The sequence below is a fragment of the Hydra vulgaris genome, chromosome 06 (genome assembly GCF_038396675.1).
Source record: "Hydra vulgaris chromosome 06, alternate assembly HydraT2T_AEP".
In the NCBI taxonomy this organism is placed as follows: Eukaryota; Metazoa; Cnidaria; class Hydrozoa; order Anthoathecata; family Hydridae; genus Hydra; species Hydra vulgaris.
This window is the reverse complement of record NC_088925.1, coordinates 36,619,936-36,645,327: the sequence shown is the minus strand read 5'-3', so window position 1 is coordinate 36,645,327 and position 25,392 is coordinate 36,619,936. Positions and strand designations below refer to the sequence as shown.

General features: G+C 26.0%; 1 protein-coding gene across 3 annotated transcripts in view; it reads left to right on the top strand.

The window, feature by feature from the left end:
• The first annotated feature begins 7,047 nt into the window (after window positions 1-7,047).
• The window catches only part of LOC105844128 (neurabin-1), a 75,999-nt gene continuing 57,654 nt past the window's right edge, over window positions 7,048-25,392 (top strand). For all 3 annotated transcript variants that reach the window (XM_065800013.1, XM_065800014.1, XM_065800012.1), the window contains exons 1-4: window positions 7,048-8,944; window positions 13,879-14,041; window positions 22,774-22,894; window positions 24,909-25,013. In XM_065800013.1, coding sequence (XP_065656085.1) covers window positions 7,331-8,944; window positions 13,879-14,041; window positions 22,774-22,894; window positions 24,909-25,013 — 2,003 coding nt within the window. In that variant the 5' untranslated portion in view covers window positions 7,048-7,330. The remainder of the gene's footprint in view (window positions 8,945-13,878; window positions 14,042-22,773; window positions 22,895-24,908; window positions 25,014-25,392) is intronic.

Here is a 25,392-nt window from a genome sequence, read left to right as displayed (position 1 = left end):
GTAAACTTTTTGTGATTGTACATTAATAAACCAATTGTCTGGTTTTTTACCATGTGCATCAAGCAATTTTGTAAAAGAGGAAACATTTGAAGCATGATTGTCACAAACAATACCTCGAACATTAAAACTATATTTTAATAAAGTTTGAATCAAGCTGAGAATTTCAGTTTTCAACCAATCACTGTTTATATTTATAATTGGAATTGCTTTGATGACACAAGAGGTATTTTCTTTCAAACCAACTACCATGAAAGAAAGACAACTTTTCATTTTTGATGCTAAAATGTGAATCGAAGTTTTCCAGCATACTCCTTCTCTTTAACATACATTGATGAGTTACTCTGAGCCAAGGTGGCAAAGAAACTGGAAGATTTTTATAAAAAAGTTTGACATGAAGATTTTTGTCAATACAAATACATTCACTGAATGTATTCGTATTGACAAAAATCTTCATGAATGATTCAGCAACTTCAGGTATGTGTAGTTCATTTTGAATAATTTTATGGATTACAACACAATATTGAAATTGGAAAATGAATATCCTGTTGGTGAATCAGCAACTGTGAGAGAATTAAGATCTTCAATAATATGATTTGATAAAAACTTCTGATACTCATCTTCTTAAAAAATTCTTTTAGTTGGTGATTTTCTTGGTATAAACATAGCTGGAAGTGAAATTGTTGCAATGCTGGCCGGGTATATTGTAGGAACAGGCTTCAAATTATACAACAAACGAAATCGTTTTTCTGATGCTCCTTTGTGTACTAAACTTTCATCAAAATGTTTTAAGCAGATCACAGATAATTTAGTGACAGTCCAACAATTTCTATTTACAAATCTAACCCATAAATTTCTCAAGTTCAGAACTCTTTTGATGGTTATATTTTCTATATTTGTTAGTAGGTTCAGGGGTATATTTCTTTATATTTAACCCATAAATTTCTTATCTTTTGGAAAATCAAAGACTGGTATTACTTCACCACCATTATAATTTGAGGTACAATCGACAACACAGCATTTATTAACAATTATTATTATTAATAATTAAAAATTAGCCACAAATAACAATACAAAGTTGTTGAAGTTTATTAGAGATGTCCATCTAACGCGAAAATTGTTATCCTGTTCCAGATATACTACTTAACATTGATAGTGCAGTATTTAAAATATTTTGAGAAAGTTTGTCCATATAATAGAATATTCGTTTTTTCAATTGTCCTTCTATTTTTTTCCGATATAAGCAGAATAGAAGGCCGTGTATTTAAGTAAAAACTCCTTCAATTTTCTATAGTCTTTACAAACAAAAGCCAGAGTATAAATACCTGTTGCGCACAAATAGTACCCTTTTAGAGCCTTCATGCAAGACTAAGCTTGAGCAATTTAAAATTACTTATCGTGCACCTCATATCTGGAATAAGTTTTTATTACTTAATCAAAATATTATTGACTTTGAAAACTTAAATGTCTTTAAAAAGACTATTAAAAAGAGTATTTTAAAGTATAAAAATTTACTTACTGATTCTTTCTAAATTTGTTCACTGCTAGCTTCTTATATAAACTCTTATTTTTTAATATACTTAAATATATTTTTCAAACATTGCGTTAGCAATAAACGTGGTAATATTAAGAAAAAGTAACGATATATGTTTGTATAATTGTTATCTTTCATTTTAATACAATTATAATATAAATATTTAACGTAAAAATTTTGTAAATATTTTTATTTATAGATATATATATTTTAGATATATTATATATATATATATATATATATATATATATATATATATATATATATATATATATATATATATATATATATATATATGTATATATATATATATATATATATATATATATATATATATATATATATATATATGTATATATATATGTATATATATATATATTTGTATATATATATATATATGTATATATATGTATATATATATATTTGTATATATATATATATATATATATATATATATATATATATATATATATATATATATATATATATATATATATATATATATATATGTATATGTATATATATACATATATATATATGTATGATAATGTAATACGGTTCTTGATGATAAGACCTTTGGTCTTCCGCAAGCTTCCCGCGTTCTTCTTACAGTTCGTATTACAGAAGTTTGTTTATTATTTATGTTTGTGATTTTTTACATTTATATGTATATTCAATCTTAACGAATCTTTATTATGTAATCACAAAAATGTATACTATGGAACAAAAATATATTAAAAAAAAAAAAAAAAAGTTTTTTTAAGAGACGTTACTAATTAAATTTTCACTTTTTGCAATGAAAAGTTGTTCGCTGCGATTGCGTCAAGTTGAAAAGTAGGCTTAGAAGCTGGACACTCGATCTTTTTTGAATAACATGTAGTTTACAATGCCTTTTACCTATGGTTATGTTACTTTCTGTAACGAAGATTATTTTGGACTCGAGTGTTGCTAGAATCTCTTGCATTTTAATGTTTAGGGATGTGGCATTAGTATACCAGTATGATGATTGTGAACCGCTGACTGTTGTAGTTGACAGTTGAAAGAGATGCTGCTCTAAAAGAGCGCTATGTAAATTCAAAGTGTCTTTACACGATGTTGAATTACTTATTCTTGAGAGCTATATATCTTAATTACTTATTCTGGATTGCTATTTAAAGTTGCCCAAAACACAGAAGCGCAAATATTTTGTCACTTTTTGACCTAGTTTATGTATACTAGTACAGAACGCAATGCCACGAGAAATATATCACAAAACAAAAATTTTAATCTTAAAATCAAGATGGTTGTCGAAAATCTCTGTTGCCGTTTAACCCATTATTTGGCCTTATTAGTAATTTTTTATTTGAAAAAATAAAAAAAAAACACATAATTTTATATTATTCTAATCAAATACAAAAATTTAATGGTGACTTAAAAAAGACATGGGACATTATGAAGGAAATAATTGGTAAAAGTAAATTTAATGTTAACAAAATGCCTTCTAGAGTAACAATTAATGAAAGTGAATCAAACAACTAGCGAGATATTTCTAATAAATTTAACAACTACTTTGCCGACATTGGTGCTGATCTTGCATCAAAAATTCAATGCCCAAATAATACATTTAAAAGTTACTTAACAGGCTCACACTGCTCTTTAAATTTCAATGAAATAAATCAAGACGAACTTGAAATAGCTATTAAATCACTTAAAATTAAGTCTCCAGGATATCTCTTGCAAAGTAGTGTCAGATGTATTTGAGGAGATACATAATCCAATTTAACAAGTATTTAATTCATCAGTTTCAACAGGTATTGTACCTGATAAACTAAAAATCTCTAAAATTATACCAATCTATAAATCAAGAGAAACCAATTCTTTAAACTATCATAAACCAATCTCTATCTTTTTGGTATTTTCAAAACTTCTAGAACGAATAATCTATAATAAATTAAATGAATATTTAAAAACAAACAAAATTATCAATAAAGGTCAACATGGTTTTCAAAAGCTACACTCAACTAAGCATGCAATCCTTGACCTTTCAAATAGGATAAGTTGATCATTTAAAAAAAAAAAATTCACATTAGGGATCTTTATTGATTTGTCAAAGGCATTTGACACCGTCAACCATGAGATTTTACTAACAAAAATGAAAAACTATGGTATAAAAAATCAAGCTTTAAATTGGTTTAAAAACTACCTTAATAACAGACAGCAGTGTGTTATTATCGATAGAAAAAGCTCAGATTTACTAAAAACAACATGTGGTGTACCCCAAGGTTCCATTCTTGCTCCTCTTTTGTTTCTTATATAAACGATTTTCCAAACGCCTCTATTATCTTTAAAACTATAATGTTTGCCGACAATACAAACTTATTTTACTCGTCAAAGACAATCGAAGACCTCTATGAAAAAACAAATGCTGAACTAAAAAAAGTTAATATATGGTTTATATCAAACAAACTGTCACTCAATATAGAAAAAACTGAGTATATACTATTTCACTCTATTCAACAAATTAAAAAAATACTCCTGAACCTACCAACAATATAGAAATATAACCAGAAATATACCCCTGAACCTACCAACAAATATAGAAAATATAACCATCAAAAGAGTTCTGAATACAAAGTTTTTAGGAGTTCTAATTAATGAACACATCTCCTGGAAACCCCACATAAACTACATAAACACAAAAATATCAAAGAACATAGGTTTACTTTACAAGGCACGACCATTTTTGTCACAAAAAAGTTTAAAACTTATCTACTTTTCATTCATACATAGCTATCTCATGTATGCCAATATAGCATGGGGCTGTACCCACAAATCTAAATTACAACCACTTTACTTACGTCAAAAACAGGCTTCAAGACTAGTATACAACAAAAAAAAATTTACTCATGCTCAACCCCAACTGGAACAAATGAACGCACTAAATATATTTCAAATAAATATTTTTCAAAATATACTTTTCATGTTTAAATATAAACTAAGTCTGATTCCAGAACATTTTACAGCACACTTTTTTTAAAACAATAAAAGTAAATACAATACAACAGCAACAGGCAACTTTAAGATACCTTTTGAAACAACAAGACTCTCAAAATTCTCAATTACATATCGTGGTCCCTATTTATTTAACAAATTAGTTTCCAGAAACGAATCACTATTAAACTTAAACAACGAACACTCTCTGAAAAAAAAGCTAAAAACTGCAATAATCAAATTAAACAACTGTCAGGAATTTTTTAAAATTTGAATAAATAAATAAATAAATGTAACTTAACTTTTAATACAAATCGATAAAAAAGATAATATTAATAACAAGGTATATATGTAACACATGCATATATACCACGTATGCAACTGATTTTTTTGTGTATTGCACGTCTAGGAAAAAGGTACTCGATGACAGGACTGACTTAAGTCTTCTGCGAGCTTACTATAACTACAAATAAGTAATTCTTTTTATCAATCTTACACAAATTTCGTTTTTGTCATATTTACACATTAACATTATTTTGAAATGTGGTTTTATTTTTATTTATTGTATTTTTTATTTTAATTGGAATAATATAAAGATATATTTCTCGGATTATTTTTACGTACACGTTATTATATTGTTGTAATTTATTTTATTCATGTCTCGGAGTTGTACGCAACTATATTTTTATTTACTTCGTATATTTCAAACTTTATATTTATGATTTATATTTGTATAACTTTACCACCAATCTGTGATTGGTTACTTGTAAATACTTTGTAGTTGTAAAATAAACATGTAAAAAAATTTTTTTTCGTTAAAAAGATGTTTACCTTACATTAAAGAAATTTATTTGTTTTCTTTTATCAGTAATTTTTAAGGCTATTTCTTATAAATTTAATAACGACTGGAGCAGCAGTTCCCATTTAATTTTCTACATTTTCACTTCCTATTAACCTTGATGGTCATCATATTCTTGTGACTCCTTCATGGTTTCGATTTTATTAATTCTTTTAATATAGTAAAAGATTGGCTTTCTTTCAGAATGCAGTTATTGATTTTTTAAACATTCTATTTTTCTTTGTTTCAGTATTCAATTATCTATGAATTATTTTGTTGAACCAGCAACCTTTTTACATATACGACTTCTTGATAAATATATAAATCAAAAAAACTAATAATATGTAAATATAGGCAGCTTTTTAGAGTCTAGTACTCTAGAGCTTTTTAGCCTCTAGTAATCTTGGTCTTGCTGCAGGTTTATCTTTTTTATAATTTTCATATAGTTGTATTATATAATATACAATTATACCATGAAATAAAGTTTTCTTATATGATAAAGTTATTTTACATAACAAGTTTATACTACAGAATATAGTAATTCTATAGCATTATTATATTAAAATATATATGTATATATATATATATATATATATATATATATATATATATATATATATATATATATATATATACATATATATATATATATATATATATATATATCAGTGTACGGTTTTAAAAAATCAATTTCTTTCAAGCAAAGTTGAAAACAAAAAACACAGGTATTTATTTGGGCATGCTATTTAGAACCTGTCAAAACACTTTTTTTATGAAGACATTACATGGACTTTGACAATAATGCATTTTAAGTACTTTTTTTAAACATAAATACTGTTGTGGATAATGGCGTATGAAGGTTTCTTTGATTTTCACGACATTTTTAGGCAATGCGAATACTTAGGTATTTTCATGTTTATGTCAAATAAAAATGTTTTGCGAAAAATTGAGGTGGTTGTATCCCGAGAATAAAATTATCCCCAAAATTTGCATCTTTTACTCCGGTTGTGAATAAACTAATAATTTTTGTTATAAACTATGTTAAGTTAAACTTAAATTCATAGATAGTTTTTAAATTTCATCAAATAATTAATTAGTGTTTGAGAGTTAAGACGATATATAACTTAGAGCCCTCTCATTTTATGCAAGGTTTAAAAACAGTCACTAAATCTAGGCTAACAAAGCTTCTACCTGATGATGGAAAATAAAAGTTTTGCTTAAGATGCCAAATAATTTGGGTTGCTTTTCTCCTCTTTTTTTCATTAGAGAGCGCAGCGCTTAACTAAGTATTGATATTAGTGAAATTAAAATTTTTAAATTAAAACGCAATGAAATTAAAATTTTCACTGCGTTCAATTACGAAAAAAAAGAGGAGAATGGCATGAGTAAAAAAAAAGTAGTTATGAAATTTAACTAATATTCAATTCGTTTTAAACGACATAAATTTACTTGAACGGTACACAATTAAGTGGTTATAAATATACAGGATATAACCTTTTATCCTTTTTTCCACTTGCATGCATAAGATTATAGTCGATATTTAAGTGTTTTATTACACATTTGAAAGCTTTATAAAAGAAATTCCAAAGCTTTGTTATATGAAATCTAATAAATTTGTCATAACTTTATTAATCTTAAAAAACATTTTATTTTGTTTATTGTCTCATGGATAAGTATGTAATAATTTTTTCACTTAAATGTAAAACTTAATGTACTTTTATTAAACAAGTTTAATCACCCGTAGGAATTTTAAGTATTCGTCTCCTCACCCCTACTTCTTAAGTTGGAAATGAAATATTTATAAAAATATGGCAGCATTAAATGTTTTAATTAGCCTTTTCCAAAGTTGCGGGGGCCACTACGATGGAGAATATCGTCTATTTTTATTTGTTATTTTTTTTATCGTTGTTCATTTCTTTTACTGAACTTTTCGCTTTATGATAGATTAGTATGATATTTTTTAATAACTGTTAATGATTTTAAACAAGTAAATGGCTAACGATCTATATCATGATGCCTTAAAAGACAGTGACAGATTATTGAAGAGCAATCCAAGGTCGTACAATAAAAACGATGGTTCTAGTAGTAGCAATTTTCAGTATAAAAACTTGCTTCATGCACTTAAACCAAAAGAAAGCAGTAATAACGCACACAATCAATCCGATAAAAATAATAAAGTTGGAAATGAACTTGAAGGATCTTTAAAATTATTTGATACTGGAAGACACACTGTAGTGACTTCTTACAACAACAATATTTCCAAAAATTTCGCTGATAAGAGTCCAAATACTAATAGTTGTTTATCTAATAATACAGATAATAATACTGAAAAATTAGAACACAATGTTGATGTCGGAAAATTGCGTTCTATTTTTGACAAATCTAAAGAATCAAATAGTGTTCAATTAAGGACAGGACAAACAAGGCGAAATGAAAGGCCTTATTCTGAAATTTTAACCAAAAAAGAAATGAACTTAGCCCATAACACAAGTTTTAGTACAATTAAAGAACCTGTTTTAAAAACAAAATTAGACATTGATAAAATATTAGTAACTAATGTTTCTGGATCTATTAGCGAAACAGGAAATCAGAAAAGTAGCAATGTCGATGATGAAAATAAATTTTTCTCTGTTGGAGCAAGTAAAATTGATGTAAACTCTATTCTAGCACCTTCTCCTACTCCACAAGAATCGGATATGGTTGATGGAGCTGAGGTCAAAAAAGAATCACATGTTAATGAAAATGTGCTTCCTATGGAAAATGTTATCTGGCTAGATCATTTAAAAAAAGTTGAACAAGATAACTTAGTCAATACTAAAAGGAAATCTCTCAAAGAGCGTTTAAATGATATTCTCACTGAAGATGAAAAGCAAATACCAATGGTATCAAAACCAATAACATCTGTAAATATAAAAGTACATAATTCTAAATTGAGTCAACATAAGCTTGGAGAAGAAGTAATACTGGAAGGTAAGCTATCTGCAAAAGTTGATGTTTCAGAAAGTGTTCAATGCAATCCTGTTTATAAGCAATTTAATGTTAATAATGATGCAAAACCACATATATGTAATGACGATTCTCATGCAAAAGATACTGAAAATCTGAATAAAAAAAAAAGTGCATTGGAACGATTTGATGAATTTATAAGTCATGAAGTTCCTTTGTTAGATTCATCTATTAAAATTGAAAGCAATGAAAATATTGTTGATTTTACTAATAATGAAAAAATCATTGTAACATCCATAGAGACAGACAACAGTGAAACTGACTCAAATGATTCTTTGGACCTAAACATAAATCCATTTAAGAAGCAACCTTTTAATAATTTACGTTCTTCACTCGAAAATATATCCATATTACCTGATAAGTTAAAAAAAAATTCAGAAGAGAATCAATACAACCTTAAAGATCCAAAAAGGAAAATCGATGAGATCGATGATTTGAATACATCATTTAATATACCTGATTCATCTTGTGATTCTTGTAGTGATCATGTTAGTGACACTGAAGAGGATGTTTCAGAAAATGACCTGGAAAACATGTTACCTCCACCACCTGCAAAATCAAACTTGTCATCTAACACTAAAAATAAATCCAAAAAGAGTGTATGTTTTTATTATGTTTTTATCATAATAAAACTTTGATTTTTAATTTTATAGTTATGTTATGTAAAATTTATTAATACATTACTTTTTCAAGTCTATAAGTTTACAAAAAAATTTAAAAAATAATTTCTGGTGATCCAGTTTTTATTTCTAGTAGGAAGCATGTTTGTCACAAAAATTAATATTTAATTGGTACTTATATGTAATAATGATACAAATATAATTTATGTTAAAAGTATGAATATAGCATGTTTTAAGAAATTAAAAATAATGCAACAAGTATTAATATTGCATATTGCAATAAGTAAATCGATAATAAATTGTATAGTATAATGGATAAGAGGCTGTCCATTAATTATGTCAACAATTTTTTGTGATATTAACCATGTCAACAACTTTTCAAGCTTCCAGAGGCCCCCTATAAAATAACGTCAACATTTCATCCCCTCTCCTCCCTTATAATTTTAAAAACTTTTTTTTTCTTTTCTTAAATAATTAAATTTATTAAAAAAAGTAACATTGTTGACATTTTTTTTTCTTGACCTCTGCCTCTCTCTTGTAAACATAAAAACGATTGAACAGTCAAATATGGGTTCTTTAGAGTAATTTTCTTCTAAATTCTTTACAGTAACATTGTTCAGATTAAGTTTTTGGCTTTGACTTTGAGTCATTGATGATTCTGCATTACATTTTTGATTTGCGAGTTCTAAGTTATGGGAAATAAAAACTAATTTTGGTGCTCAGTCATTTGTTAATCTGTTGTGATTTTGATTGTGGATCCGAGATTGTCTACTAAATGATCTTTAGGCTGCCACACTTTTTGGTGAAAGTGATAAAATTTGACTAGCAATGTATGACAGTATTGAGCGCATAAATAACATTCCCTTCCACCAACTTTTAGGAGATGTGTTTTTTACTAAAGTCCTTTTTACTGAGACTTATTTTATCTTCTTCAAATGCTGTGATGGTTTTTGATTCTAATAACTTAATAAACCCATCTACTTTATCCCAGAATACTTCTGACAACAGTTGACTTTAATTAATCTTTGCTAGTAATTAAGCTTCACCATCTATAGCTAGTCCCCACAGTGCTAACCTGTAGTTGTGAAGATTAAAATTAAATATTTAGCTCCCTATTTTTAAGGCTATTTAAGTATTAAATATAGTTCAGTTTGATAAATACTGTAACAGCAAATAGATATAAATGAATTTTTAACAAACCTAGTTTTAAATGAAAATTTTTTAATAAACCTAATTTGACCTGAAAAATTTTCAACAAACCTAGTTATAACTGGAAGTGATTGTTGAATGACTGCTTCTAATTTCTGCTGGTGTTGTTTTAACCAAGCTGTTAAAATTTGTTAGTCCTTTATTGCTTTTACCATTGTTCTTATCTATTACTCATTATTTTACCATTGGGTTATGCAATCTTGTAAGAAAGCTGCTATTGATTTAAATCAATAAAGTTTAAATTGATATAAATCAATAGCAGGCTCCTTGCATTAATGAAAATCAAATTTAATAGCCAGACATCCATAAGAGCAAATGCGAGGAAAATTGTGAACTAGTAGATGCCATGTTCGTTTTATATTAGCTGCATTTTCAGTACATATACCCACAACGTTTATTGATCCTACATCACATATTATTTTTTTAAACTGTTTTAAATAAAGTACCTAAAAATGTTAAACATAGAAGTTATAAACAAATAGTTTCAATCTATCCTTTACAAATATTTGTGATCTTTGAAGTATTTTTTACTTTAACTTATCATCCATTGAACTTACCTATTGGAAAATTCAAAAAACCCACTTGCCTTTGGTGAGGCGAATTTTAAATTTGGCTGCTTTATCTTACGATCTCAGTGTCGATGACTATCATCTTTTGATTTACCAAAATTTCAAAGATGTGACATGTTTGGCATAGGTGCATTTAAGGATACACTTATGTATCAATTCACTTCTATGTTGTGAAATCAGGTTTGAATCCTCTGAATATTCTTTAATGTGCTTTTGTTTAGCACCTCTCCACTCAATCATCTTTATGTTTTTTTTTGTTGTGTTTTCTTTCTTCCCAAGACTGCACTCTTTCTTAATGTTGTTTCTGATCAAATTTACCAAATACTTTCTCATTATCCCTCAGCTAATTTTGTTTTTCGTCTTTCTGCTAAAAATTCAGGCTTCTTCATAATCTCCTAGGTAGGCATGGTAATTTTTATTACTTCATGTTTGCTTCATGTCAAGTTTTACTCTACTCAATTGGTTTTCTCCTTGTACAGCTGTTGTTTCTAATTACAATCATTTTTTTCATCTTTTTTACAAGGGCAAACATCTTTATCATTGTAAGAATTGATGCAAAGGTTCATTATTCTCAGATCACGAAATCTCCTATTTTATTATAGAAGTTAGGTTCTAGTAACTTTTGAAAAATCTTTAACACTGTCATTATTAAATATCACACTCAAATTTTACAGTCAAATACTAACATTCCTCTTGTCATCCCAAAGAAACAGGTTTTTTCACTGTTAGACGTCTAAATCAGTTTCTGTTGCTAAAGTTAAAGTTTTTACTTAAACCTCTCTACAGCTTGTGTGTAATACTGTCTAATAGGTTGTGTGTACAGCTTGTGTGTAATACTGTCTAATAGGTTGTGCGTACAGCTTGTGTGTAATGCTGTCTAATAGGTTGTGTGTACAGCTTGTGTGTAATTCTGTATAATAGGTTGTGTGTACAGCTTGTTTGTAATACTGTCTAATAGGTTGTGTGTACAGCTTGTGCATAATACTCTCTAAACTATTTAAAAAGTGCTCAACTTAACCTTCTTTTTCCGGCCTGTTTAAAAATGTCATTGGGATTCTAATTTTTAAAAAACTCTGAAGATTGCTCTGACCCTTCTTACTAATGGCCAATCAGTCTTTGTTTTTATTAGCAATATCTTTGAGTCTTAAATTATCAAAATTTATTATCTTGTGTTGAGTCTTTTGACTCTCTAAAAATCAATACCAATTTTGATCTTATTTTACTGCTAACTTAATAACTATTATAATCAAAAGGTTCTATTGAGCATTAAATAGAATTGGTGGGATAAAGAGTCCCACTCTTGACATATCAAAAGCTTTTGATATTTCAAAAAGTTTGACATGCTGGTCTTCTTCATAAGCTTGCTTTATATGGTGTATGGTGTATATTTCAAATTATTGAATCATTTCTTTCTAACCGCAATGTTAAAGTTGTTCTTGATGGACAATGCTCTCCTTCATTACCAGTAACATCTGGGGTACCACAAGGTTTCATATTTTCTTCTCCATATCATTCTAATTTCTGTTTGTTTCTTTATTTATCTTAATGATCTTTCTGATGACTTTACCTTTAATGTGGCTCTATTTGCTAATGGCACTAATATATACTCAAGTCTTGACAAAAGTCATAACTTTTTGTTATTTTTAAAACAGTCAATCTTGAATGTGATATCTCTTCTTTCACAGTTTGTGTTAGTAGCTTGCATTGACTGGTAAATTTTAATCCAAAAATAAAACACCAACAAAAAACAAACTCAGTTGTTTACTGCTAATAATTTTTACAATATTGTTGATATTTGTATATAACCTTTGTATATAACCTTGTTGATATTTATATATAACCTTTGTATGTAACCTTGTTGATATTCATATAACCTTTGTATATAACCTTGTTAATATTCGTATATAACCTTTGTATATAATCTTGTTGATATTTGTATAACCTTAGTTGATATTCGTATATAACCTTTGTATATAACCTTGTTGATATTTGTATATAACCTTTGTATATAACCTTGTTGATATTCGTATAACTTTGAAGAAAAGTTTCTTTTACCAAGGAGTAATTTTATATAGTTGTCTACCACTCACTGTTTAACATAATAAGAACCAAAGTGAATTCAAAACAAAGCTAAGGGATATTTTTGATTTTTAAACTTTATTCTATGATACATCTATGAGCTTTTAATATTATTTTATAATTTTAGGTACTTATTTGACCGGTTAAATTTATTTATATTTTAGTTTATAGGAAAAATATAGGAAACTGCTTAGTTTATTTTGCTGTCCAAGCTTAGACCAATAGGAAAACAGCTTATTTATTTTGCTGAATCGGCTTTACCTGCATAAGGATTTTACTAGAAAAAAATAATGACAAATGGCAGTGCACTTACTTTTTTTTTGGCTTCCCCTACTTTTACATATACATCTCTACATTTTTTTGGATTATCCTTTACTAGTGACGTCTCATGGAAAACATACATAAAATAAATTGCAAATTTAGAATCTGCTAAAATTTTATTATTCTTGATTCCATTCTCTTGATTTCCATTTTCCACAAATACTAACATGGTTGCTGTTCAATTAAGGTATTATCACTTGTTTCATCAACCAAAATTTAAACTAGTATCACTAACATTCAGCAAAGTTGCATCACATTGTTGTAACTGTTCCTTAATGCCTAAAAAACTTATTTTTAGAGTTTTTTTCTTTAAACTTTGGTGCTTGAAATTCGTCTTCATGTTTCCTTTACTCATAGTTAATTTAAAGTTTTTTAAGTTTTCAATCTCTTTCTTGCTCTTTAACACTTTTCTTTGGTTTCTATCTTCCAATTCCATAAGTGGTTGCTTATAGCCTTGTTGAGAGCAAATATTTTTTTAAAAAATAGGTAAATTTTATTTAAAAATTTTTTTAAATATCAATGTGTGTTAAATATTAATTATATTTTTAAAAATAAATTTTTTTTATTACATGTAAAAAAAAAATAATTAAATAAAAGTTCTAAAAAATAATAAGTTTTGAGTTTTACTGTTTAGCGATTTTTTTTTTTTTTGTGCATGTAAAATATTTTTTTGTTAAAATATATGCACTTTCTTTATTACTTTGTAGAATTTTATTTTATGAAATATGTTATTAGGTTTTGTTTCGTGATGAAAATTTGATTGATTCAATTCTTACATATGGTGCAGCTGAGTATGACCGTGCTAATGCCGATATTGATCCAATTGCATCATCTGCAGAATGGGAGTTGGAAAAGCGTGTTGATAAAATGGATGTTTATTCAGTTGATTTACAGAAAGGTTTGTACAAGATTTTTGTGTTTTTGCCAATATTTCATTGTAAACAGTACAATATTGCTTTCAGTTTGAGGTCTTTCAGTTTTCAGTTTTCATTACTAGTTCCATTATTATTGCTCTGATGCCTTTTATTAACTGCTACTAGCTATATAATGTTTTTTAAAAATTTTTTATTTAATGATTATTAATAGTTTTTTGTGAGCTTACATTATAATTTTTATTTGTATGTGCCATTGGTAGTATGAACTTTTTCATAGAGAAATTTGTTTTACTCATCAGTTGTAGCCAGTGTACACTGATTTAATATGGTAAGATATCTTTAATAAGCTTTTCTGTAGTGGCTTTTCTGTGGTGAGGTCTATTTTATTGGAGTAATGGCTATTATGATTTAGTCTTCATGGAATGAAAAAAAAAAAGGTAGCAACGATGTATCCTTGACGAGTGATGATATTTAGGTTCTCAGAAACATTGATGAATGTATTGTGGTCCTGAATAGGGGTGGTAGATTAATCTGTATTTCAAATTAATCAATTATTAGCAATGCCATCATTTAAACTAGTTCTTAACTTAGTAGCAAATAAACCAGTAGCACTAAAATGTCTTTCTGCTTCTATAGAAAATGGTGGAAGGCTTACTATTTCTAAAAAAATTGACCTTTTTCCAGTGCTTTTAAGTACTGCCATTTCTGCTTTAATATAATTCAAAACTTCTTGAGGAGATGATTTGCTAGTAAGTCATTTAGTTTTTCCTGTTGCTGAAGTTATATTTGATATAATTTCTGCTAATTCTTCAGCTTTATTTTTTTTTCTTTTTGGTTCCACATTATAAGTAGATTTAATATCAGACTCAGGTGCTGCTTCTACTTCTTTGTGTAGAAATAATTGACCTAAACTTCTCAAACTGATTTTGTAATTTTATTTTTATTTGGGTATTTTAAAAGATTATCTGGTAATTCTGAATCTGATTTAAAGTCATCTGGATTATGTAAATAACATTGTAAACCAGCAATAACATAATTTCTTCTTTCAGTAATTCTCTCAGAGACAACAGTAAACAATTTCTTACTAACGTTAGTATTTTGTTCTAAGACTTCATAGTAAAAAGAAAATAGTTTTATCAGATTTTATCAGTCTTTTTCCAGGGCTATAATACTTAACTCTACAAGATAAAGAGCCTGAACAATATCAGAGATGTGTTTTATTTCTTCTTCTGTTAAAATCAAATCTGTTCTGGATATATCCATAAAAACTTTTCTCAAAAAACTGTTTAATTCCAAGAATCATTTTAACATACTGAATAGAGAACTCCATCTTGTTTTTTTATCTCTTTATTGAAGAGGAAATCAGGAATCATCAACAGAGCTGATACTTTCCTCATTCCTTCATTTTTCATTGTCATTATCATCACCAGGATAACCCAGTTGCTTATTAAGAAAACTGTTAAAGTATTAAAGTGAAAAAAAATACTTATATCAGATGTTTACTATATTATAGGAAAATACAGTCCAAATTTAAATTGACTTAATTATATAGTAATATATTTTCATGATAAAATATTAATATATAAATGTTTTAAGTTACAATATCTTTAATGAATTCTTCTACTTTCGGTTTGCTATTTAGAGACAAGATTGTTAACTTAAAAAGGAATAAAAAGAATTTAAACTAACACAAAACTACTTAGGTGAAAATATGGTTTTTAAAAAAGGAGGATGTATTTTATGAAAATTAAAAAAACTGTGAAAATATCATCTTGAAAGATAAAACAAAAGTTTTAAAAAGTAGACAAGATGTTAATTTTCTCGATGAAAGTTGAACATTTGAAGTTGTACATTTTCTCGATGAAAGGATTGTTCAAAAAATGCAGCATGTTCAAAGAATGCAGCACAAAAATAGTTTTGCAAAATAAGTGATGTATGAAAAAAAATGTAAAGGTTATAAGAGTCCACAAGGAAGCAAACAAAGGTTGATTAGTGACAAATTTGAGGAGATAATAATATGTTAAGATACTTACGATAATGGAGATAATAAGATAGTCAGTATCTCCAGCCTTTTAGAAAGTTTTAGAAAAAAGTCTGATGTTGTTCCTATTTTTATTCAAAGAAGTATTGAAAGTTTAGCTGCAACTGAAATTATATATATTAATATATATATATATTTTATTTATTAATATATATATATATATATTATATATATATATATATATATATATATATATATAAATGTATATATATATAAATGTATATATATATAAATGTATATATATATATATAAATGTATGTATATATATGTATATATATATGTATATATATATATGTATATGTATATGTATATATATATATATATATATATATATATATACATTTATATATATATATATATATATATATATATATATATGTATATAAATGTATATATATATATATATATAAATATATATATATATATATATATGTATATACATATATATATATATACATATATATATATATACATATATATATACATATATATATATATATATATATACATATATATATACATTTATATATATATATATATATATATATATATATATATATATATATATATATATATAAATGTATATATATATATATAAATATATATATATTTATATATATACATATATATATATATATATATATATATATATATATATATATATATATATATATATATATATATATATATATACACACTCTACCATTCATAATTATTCAAATGACATTTAAAATGTTTTTTGAAATGCTTTGATAAAAATCATAAGAATAATAAAAATGCTTAAGTGGGTAAAACTGCATAAAAAATGGACCATCAATGACTGTAAATGTGGACAGACGTTTTAAAGTTTTAAATTTTTGGTTTCAAGAATAGATTGTTTGTCTGGAAAAAAAAATCGTTGAATGTATGATAAAATAATATATATTATTGACTGTAAAACATTATAGATGTAGTGTTAAAAGGATCCCAAACCTCAGAGAGATTTTGTGTTCATGTTAAAGTGAATGATAAAAAAAAAAAATGTTTCGACTAAATTTTTTTGATTAAAACAATAGAATAAATGCATACCAAGTAAAACTAACTTTTTAATTATAGTTGAAGCTCTCTTTCTCCGTTTTGTTGTAGGCCAAAAAGTCAGCAAAATATATGCTGCAATCTACAGACTTGATAAAATATTCAAGCGCATTTTATTTCTAAAAGTTTTAGTACATGAGGTCATCGATTTTTTTATTTTATTTAAAAGAGCGATTATGTAAGCAAACAAAATAGTCAATGATGCCTTGTATTAAAACTCATAGGAATAAAATTTGAATAAATTATCAAGTCTGTAGATTTCGACATACATTATGCTAAGTTTTTGGCCTACAACAAAACAGAGGAGAGCTTCAACTATAATTAAAAAGTTAGTCTTTCTTGGTATGCATTTATTCTTTTGTTTTAATCAAAAAAATTTAGCCCAAACATTTTTTTTTATCATTCTCTTCAATATGAACACAACATGTCTCGGAGGTTTAGGATCCCTTTAAGGAGTGGAGCTGTTTTGGTTGCTATGCCACAGATTACTTTGTAAAAATAGAGGGAGTAATGATAAAAGTAGTTTACTTTTTTCATTTAAAAAATCAAGGTACATTTTTGGAAAGATGGGTTAATGGGAAGCCATTTATTTTTTCAGAAGAAAATGACATAAAGCTTAAATCTAAAACATATTTTTCAATAGATTGTATAAGTTATTTGATTGAGTTTGAGAATGATCATAATGAATAAAATGATTTAGCCTACCCAGTTACAAGATCTCTCTCCTATCGGATCTTTATGGGAGGAACTAAAATTAATGTTAAAAACTAATGCCTAATGATACATAAGATGTGGAAAAAACTTATTTGTTAGTGGCATAAAATTAACTTCAACAAATTGGATAAGTCGTTAAGTAAAATGCCAAGAATATGTATGGAGGTTATTGTCGACAAGGGTGATTAAAAGGCAAGCAAATTATAAACTAATCTAATTGGGCTTTATGTTAATTTTTTTGTAAACCTCATAAATAGGAAGATAACATATAATTCAGGTAGACTTTGCTTTCATCAAAGTTTTACTTATATATATATATATATATATATATATATATATATATATATATATATATATATATATATATATATATATATATGTATGTATATATATATATATATTTATACAGGGGTGTACACTCAGACTATTGTTCGGTCGCCAGAAGGGCAACTGACGAGTAACCAGTTTGTTAATTTTGGTTGCCTGTCAACTTTTTGGTTTGCCCTTCCCTATTTTTTATAAAAATTTTTGCACTCAGCCTCAGACTCAGATTTCTTGCATACAGTCATTTTTAAAGTCATTTGTTGCACATAGTCATTTTTCATTATAGTGCTAAGTGTAAACTAGAAGTAATTTGCGTAAATAAAAGTAATATTGTAAACTATTGATAACATTCATTTTTCTGCTTTCAGATAAAGCCAATATATACACATTTGTTTTTTTACTTCAGTTGAGTGCTTTTTTTTTATCAAAAAAATATACTCTTTTTTACAACAACAAAGTATTGACAAGTATAAAAAAACAAATTACAAATACTTTGCTTTTAATGTGTTGTAATTATTAAGATCTTATTTGTTACAGGAGTTTAAATACTATTGATATTTTGAAAGTATTTTAAAGTATCGCGTTGTAATTAAATTTAATTTTAAACCGTGATAAAAATTATTTAAACTAATTTAACAAAAATTATTAATAAAATCTAAATTTGGTAATTGAAAAAGATTTTATTTCCTTATAATTTATTTCTTAAAACAATCTTATACTTAACACAATCTTTTGTTTGTTTATCACAATTTATTTATTTTAATTTAGTATTTTTAATAAAGATCAAAAACAATTTATAGATTTTACCAGTTACCAATAAGATATTTGTGAACGTAATATACGTTCATAAATGTATTATGTCTAAAGAACTTTACAGGATATTGAATTAATAAGAAACAAAAAATACTTTTGTGAAAAGAATTCTCTTAAACAAAAGCACTTCTCCCCCTTTTTTTTTTTAAAAAAAGTTTTTAATTTCCTTTTGCTTATAATAATCTATGATAATCTATGATTAGGAGAGACTTTTATGTAATTAATTAGTGAGCATTTTACGTAATTAGTTAGCAGCTAATTAGAAAAAAACTTTTTAAATAATAATTTCAAAACTATTTTACATTCATTTGAAACTAAATTTTACATTCCAAGTTTACTATTTTACATTCCTTCAAAACTAAATTTAAATCTTTAAAATCCTAATTAATTTAAAGTTTTTTAAAATTAAAAAAAATTTTATAAAACAATTTGTTTCTTAAAAAAATCGATTAAATGCTTTTTTTTTATGACCTAATACTTTCTGAATAAACATCACATAAACAAAGGTAAAAGATGATTTAAAAATTAAAAAAAAAAAAGGTTTTTGATTAACTAAAATGGTTTTGACGTTTACATTTTACAAAAAAGTTTTTGCTTAACTGAACAGTTTTGACATATACGAAAAAAGGCCTGGCCAAGTTTTTTTTTTTTTTTTGCAAATTTAGTTCTATTACTTATCTCTAAATTCTTAAATAAAATAGTATTTTTTTAAAACTGTTTAGTTTTTATTTAGTAAGTATTTTATTAAATACATTTAAACATAAAATTTTTTTATGTTCTAATTAATAATAAAAAATTCTGAAAACAAACTTTGAAACTGTGACTTTAAAAATATAGTTTTATTATTTTAGTTCATTACTTTTCTTTTTATAGAATTCTTCAATTAAAAAAAAACAAACTAACTAGAACTGCGATAAAAATCAATAGTTGCTCATTTGGGCAACTTAATTGCATAAAAGGAATGTTTTTAGTTGCCCTTCACAAAATTCGTTATCTGGTACTGTTGGGCGACCACAGGTGTACACCTCAGATATATTTATCAGAGGTGTACACACTTTTATTTTATCTGTTAAATTATGTCAGTTGCCTATTATAAAACACTGCATTGTAATTAAATTTAATTTGAAACCATCTTAAAAATCATTTAAAGTCTTTAAAAAATATTTATAAAATGTCTTTAAATTAAACAATATTGTTATAAAAAAATTATCAATAAAATTTGAATATGTTGTTTGTAAAAAAAAAAAAATCTTGTTTTAAAAAACTTATACTTATTTAAGTTTATACTATTATTCTTAAAACATTTATAACACAACATTATTGTTTCTTTCTCACAATTTAGTTGTTTTTTTAATGAGTGGGCAATTGTATATGGAAGAATTTCTCAAGGGTAAAAAAAAATTAAAAAAAAAAATTTATTGACAATTTTCCTTTTAAAATTTTGGCTTTAACAAAATTTTAAAAGAAACGCCTACTACTCATAAACTAGTTGGTCATTTCTACTCTACATTTATTCTTTTTTTTTTCTTTTTCTTTTTTTTACATCTTTGCTTCCAACAAGGCTGCAAGCAACCACTATTAGAGTTGGAAGTTACTGGAACAAAAAAGATGAAGTTTGTAGAGCAAGATAAAGATTGACAAATGACTTAAAAGATTGCAAATTATATGAATCGGGAAAGCAAAATGAAGGAAGCGAATTCCAAAGAACTGATGTTTGAGGAAAAAAACTAGATGAATTTTTGGAAGAGTTTTTGGAGCACTTAGCAACAGTCACAGAAAAAGGATGAGATTTAATTGAATGACGAGTAACACAAGAATGAATTTTAGTAGATGGCACAATAGATGCTAGCTCTTTAGAGCAGTACCGATTATAGTATTTGTAGAAAAGAGAAAGAGAAGCAACATTACGACGATGTGATAAAGGTTGGAGGTTGGCTGCAAGAGTAGGTCCAACTATATTTACAATGTGTTTTTGCACCATGTCTAAAATAGAAAAGGGCATCATTAGAAGGTGCGCCCCAGATATGGCAACAGTATTCCATACAAGGATGGATTTAAAATTTATAGAGATAAAGGAATTAATTAATAAAAAAAAGAGTAAAACTTTAAATAAACAAAATAGTTAAATGTAAAGCAAACATAAAACCTCTAGCTTGGTAGATGGTCTAACCTCTAGCTTGGTAGATGGGACACATTCTTGTTCAAGTAAATTTTGATATATTTATGTTAATGGTAATGCTCAGTTGCCTGCACATTCATTGAGAGGGTAAGAATATATTTTGTCTGTTTCCCTCTGGTTTGATTACATCAAACTTTTCAATGAGAGATTTAACTTTATTGAAATCAACAGTTATATGACTTAACTCAAAGTGCAGTAATCCAAGTTCAGAAGCAATTCATTGTCAATTCCAAAGCCAAATTAAATTAACTGTTTAACATTTTTACAATTTTGGTTTTATTTGATAAAAAATCTCCATCAAAGTTGTTATCTTATTCTTGATCTTCTTCATCCTGTTGTTACATGTAAAAAAGCGCTTAGTAAAAAGTATGCATATTTAAAGGGATTTTTTTGTCGTAAAATAATAGTTATTTGTGTTTTTCGAGTTAATTTCTTGCTTTTTTGCATTTAGACTTGATATCTATATTTGCTATCATAACTTTGATAACAAAGTTGTTTTTTTAGTTGCAATAATTTTTAGATGTCATATGTTAGCCATAGAATTTTTTTAACAGTTTTTTTTGCGTGGTCTTAGTGGAATTGTTATGGAACAAATTTGTTTGTATTCGGATTTAAAAACATCATAGATTTTTTCAATTTTTTGATTTGATAATAGTTTATACTAGCCTGTTTTGTTTTTAAGTTTTAACATCTTTTTTATAATCAGCTGATTGAAATTTATGATTCACTGTTAATCCTCCCAGTTTTAAAAATTGATGTCGAAAGACTATTTTAAATCAATATGAGTCTGAGTTGCAGCTCCAAGTGGGGAACAATTAAAATAGATGCTAAAGTTTTTTTTTGCCATTTGGTTTGCTAAGGAAAAAGTAGGAATACTTACATGTCGGGTAAGACAAAGATCATTTAATGAGTTAACAAACCTTCTGCCAAAACTGCTGTTAACATCTAATACACTTACAGAAAGTTCTTCATACCATTTCACATAAGAAAAATTGAAATTCACTAGCAATCAAAAGTTCAGTAAATTTGTGTTTATTTAATAATGATTTAGCTACTATTTCTTTATTAATTACTTCACTTTGCTGATTATTGGTATTAGGTGGTCGAAAAATACAAATATTTTTTCATGTTGTTCTATTAAGATTGATAATGTTAAGTTGTTAATTGGTAATGTTAATAGATTGATAATGTTAAGTTGTTTTACAGGTTTTTTAAGTTTGTTGCCACTAACAGCAAAAGCCCAGTTTAAAGATAACTCATGAATGAAATTGTTTACTTTATTTTGGTCTTTTAGCTCGTTTTCATGGTTTGTTGCAAGGAAACTAGCACCTCAACCAAACTTTTAATTAAATCATTATGTTTTTTAGTTATTTCTGAGTACTGTCCAAATCCAGTGTCTGATCAGCTCTTTAGAATTTTAGTTAAATTTATTTTTATTTATTTATTTTTTTGGGGGTGGGGGGATGGTTTTATGCTCTTCTATTTAATATAATGAAATTCTTTAAATTGATTTTTATATATTTTTCATAAAATTATTTATTATAGTTTAATTAAAAAAATCTATGTTCTTTTCTCAAAATAAATTCTTTAGGTTTGTTTGTATATTATAGATGGAAAAGGCTTGGGTTTGAGCATAATAGGATTAGGGGTTGGTACAGAAACTGGAGTTGAAAAGCTAGGTATATTTGTGAAAACTCTCACTGAGAATGGTGCATCGCAGAAAGATGGGAGGTATGCAATTTTAAATGTTTTTCTTACAAAGTAAGTTTTAAATATTTTTCTCTGAAAGTGAAATCTTTTTTATGCTTATGTAAACATAAAAGTTGCAATAAACTCTTTTAATTTTTATTAGGACGTGCAATAGAATATTTTGAACTTCATATCTTTAAAACAACAATATTTGTAATTTAATAATAGTTCTTTTTATCTATTTAAAATCATTTTTTTGTATTTAACCCTTTAATGTATACTGTACATTTAAATGTACATTTTTAAATATAGTATTGAGCTAGAACAGGCTATTTTCATAAAAAAATGAAAGTGTTTTGTCTTCAGCAGTATCTATAGTTAATTGAAAAACATGTGTAATCCTGTTACCAACAAATTTTTATTTTACAAAATAGCAATAGGAAGTGGTCCCAAGGAGAGGTGAGTTTGGCTTTGCTGTTCTGTTGCTTTTATGTTTTCTGAGTAGTATTTAAAGAAAAATATAGCTAATTTGTTAATTTTCGATAAACAAATAATTGATTGTGCATAATATAGTTAAATTTTAGACATTAGATAACATTTTGCTTGCATTATTTTACATTTTTTTAAGGTGTCCATTTCAATGAACATTATGTAAATGAGGAAATTTTTTTTGCTTCTTTTTTACATTTTTTTCTTCATTATGATAATAACAACAATGAATGTTGTAAACTCTTATTTGAAATCCAAATTTGTATAAAAGCACATATACATATAAACAACACAAATGAGAATTTCAATGTAGAAAAGCTTTATATATTTTTTCCATTTTAATAGAAATTATGCATTCAAGTAAATACTATTATGATTATCTGATTTGTAGATCGTTTTATGGCTTAAAAAAGTATGCCATCATGGGGAATGTTGACAAAGCAAAAATGCTTTTTTTTTACTTTGTCAACACTCCCCTTTAAATTGTTTCATACAAAATATAGATAAAAAAGTAATTTTACAGAGTTGTGTTTTATCTGTTAGTTCAGCAGCCAATAATAGGGTGATTTTCCAGCAGATTGGTTTAAATAAGTCACTTGTTAAGTTTTTTTATCATATCTCTGATAAATGTTTCCAAAAATGGTCATATATCAGACAAAGATTAAAATAAGTTGCCATAAACAGGTATTATGAGAACAAACAATAGTTTAAAGGACATCTGTCATGATAAAAGTGATCATTGGCCAGTTCTAATGGTCAACCAACTCGTATTTGCAACATTTTCAATGTTGCGAAATAGGAGTGCAAGTTGCAAATACAAAATGAAAACAAAATATCTATATTCCAAATGCAAAGTATACTTGTGTATGGCCAATAATATGCTTTCAAGTTTTTTCATTTTTCAAAACAAATGTAAACGATACACTGCCTGTTTAGATTTTCTACAGCAGTAACAAAGTGAACATTAAAAGTTGAAGGAGTAAAAGTACTAATAACAATGATAATAAAAGTGGTAGTAGTAACAATAATAACAACACAATGATAAAAGTAAAATGATAATAATAAAAATATTATGACAAAAATAAAAGTAATTACAATAATCATAAAAAAATAATTTAAATAATTTAAATAATAATTTAGTATTAGTCACACACATACACACATATATAGACACATACAAATACACATACACACTTACGTTCACAAATACATATAAACACATACACATATACATATTAATCTTCCACAGCAGTAACGAAATGAACATTAAAAGTTTTAGGAGTAAAAATACTACTAATAATAAAATAATAATAATAAAAGTGGTAATTATACTTAATATTACTCCATATTAAGTATAAAATCGACTAATCAGATAGTTTAAATTGACTTGTTTCTGCAAAAATATTATAATAAACTAAAGAGTTTTTTTAACATAAAAAAATTTGAACATAAATTGTAGTAGTTGTTTCAAAAAATTAAAATTTCATTTTAGTTTAATTTTAGGAAAAAATTTTTAATCAATTTTTTATAATTTTGTAACTTTCTTTAATTAACATTTTTTTAAAAGGATTCAAGTGAATGATCAAATCTTAGAAGTAAATGGTATTTCATTAGTTGGAGTTACACAACAGTTTGCTGCACAAACACTTAAAAATACCAGTGGAACAGTAAGGTACAGTATCTAAGAACAGTAAGATAACTTCAAGTGAAAAAATACTTTACTTCAATTTACTAGATATTCAAAAAAGTTATAAAAAACTATATTAACATGAATGCAATTTTAAAATTTACTGATTATTGTTGATAATAAGAGTTCAGCTGAAGTATTTCTTGAATATGAATGTAAAGGATTTTACTTGGTTAAGTATATAAATTTGGCCTAGATTTTGCATCTAAGACCCAGAGTAAATTTCACAGTTATTACAATAATAAAGTAGTTAAAAAAAATAATAATTGAAATTGTATAAACAACAACAAAAAAAAGTATTTTAAAAGTCAATACATTTTTTTATGTATTTTTTTTTTTGAGAACTTAAAAGCTTTACCTTAGA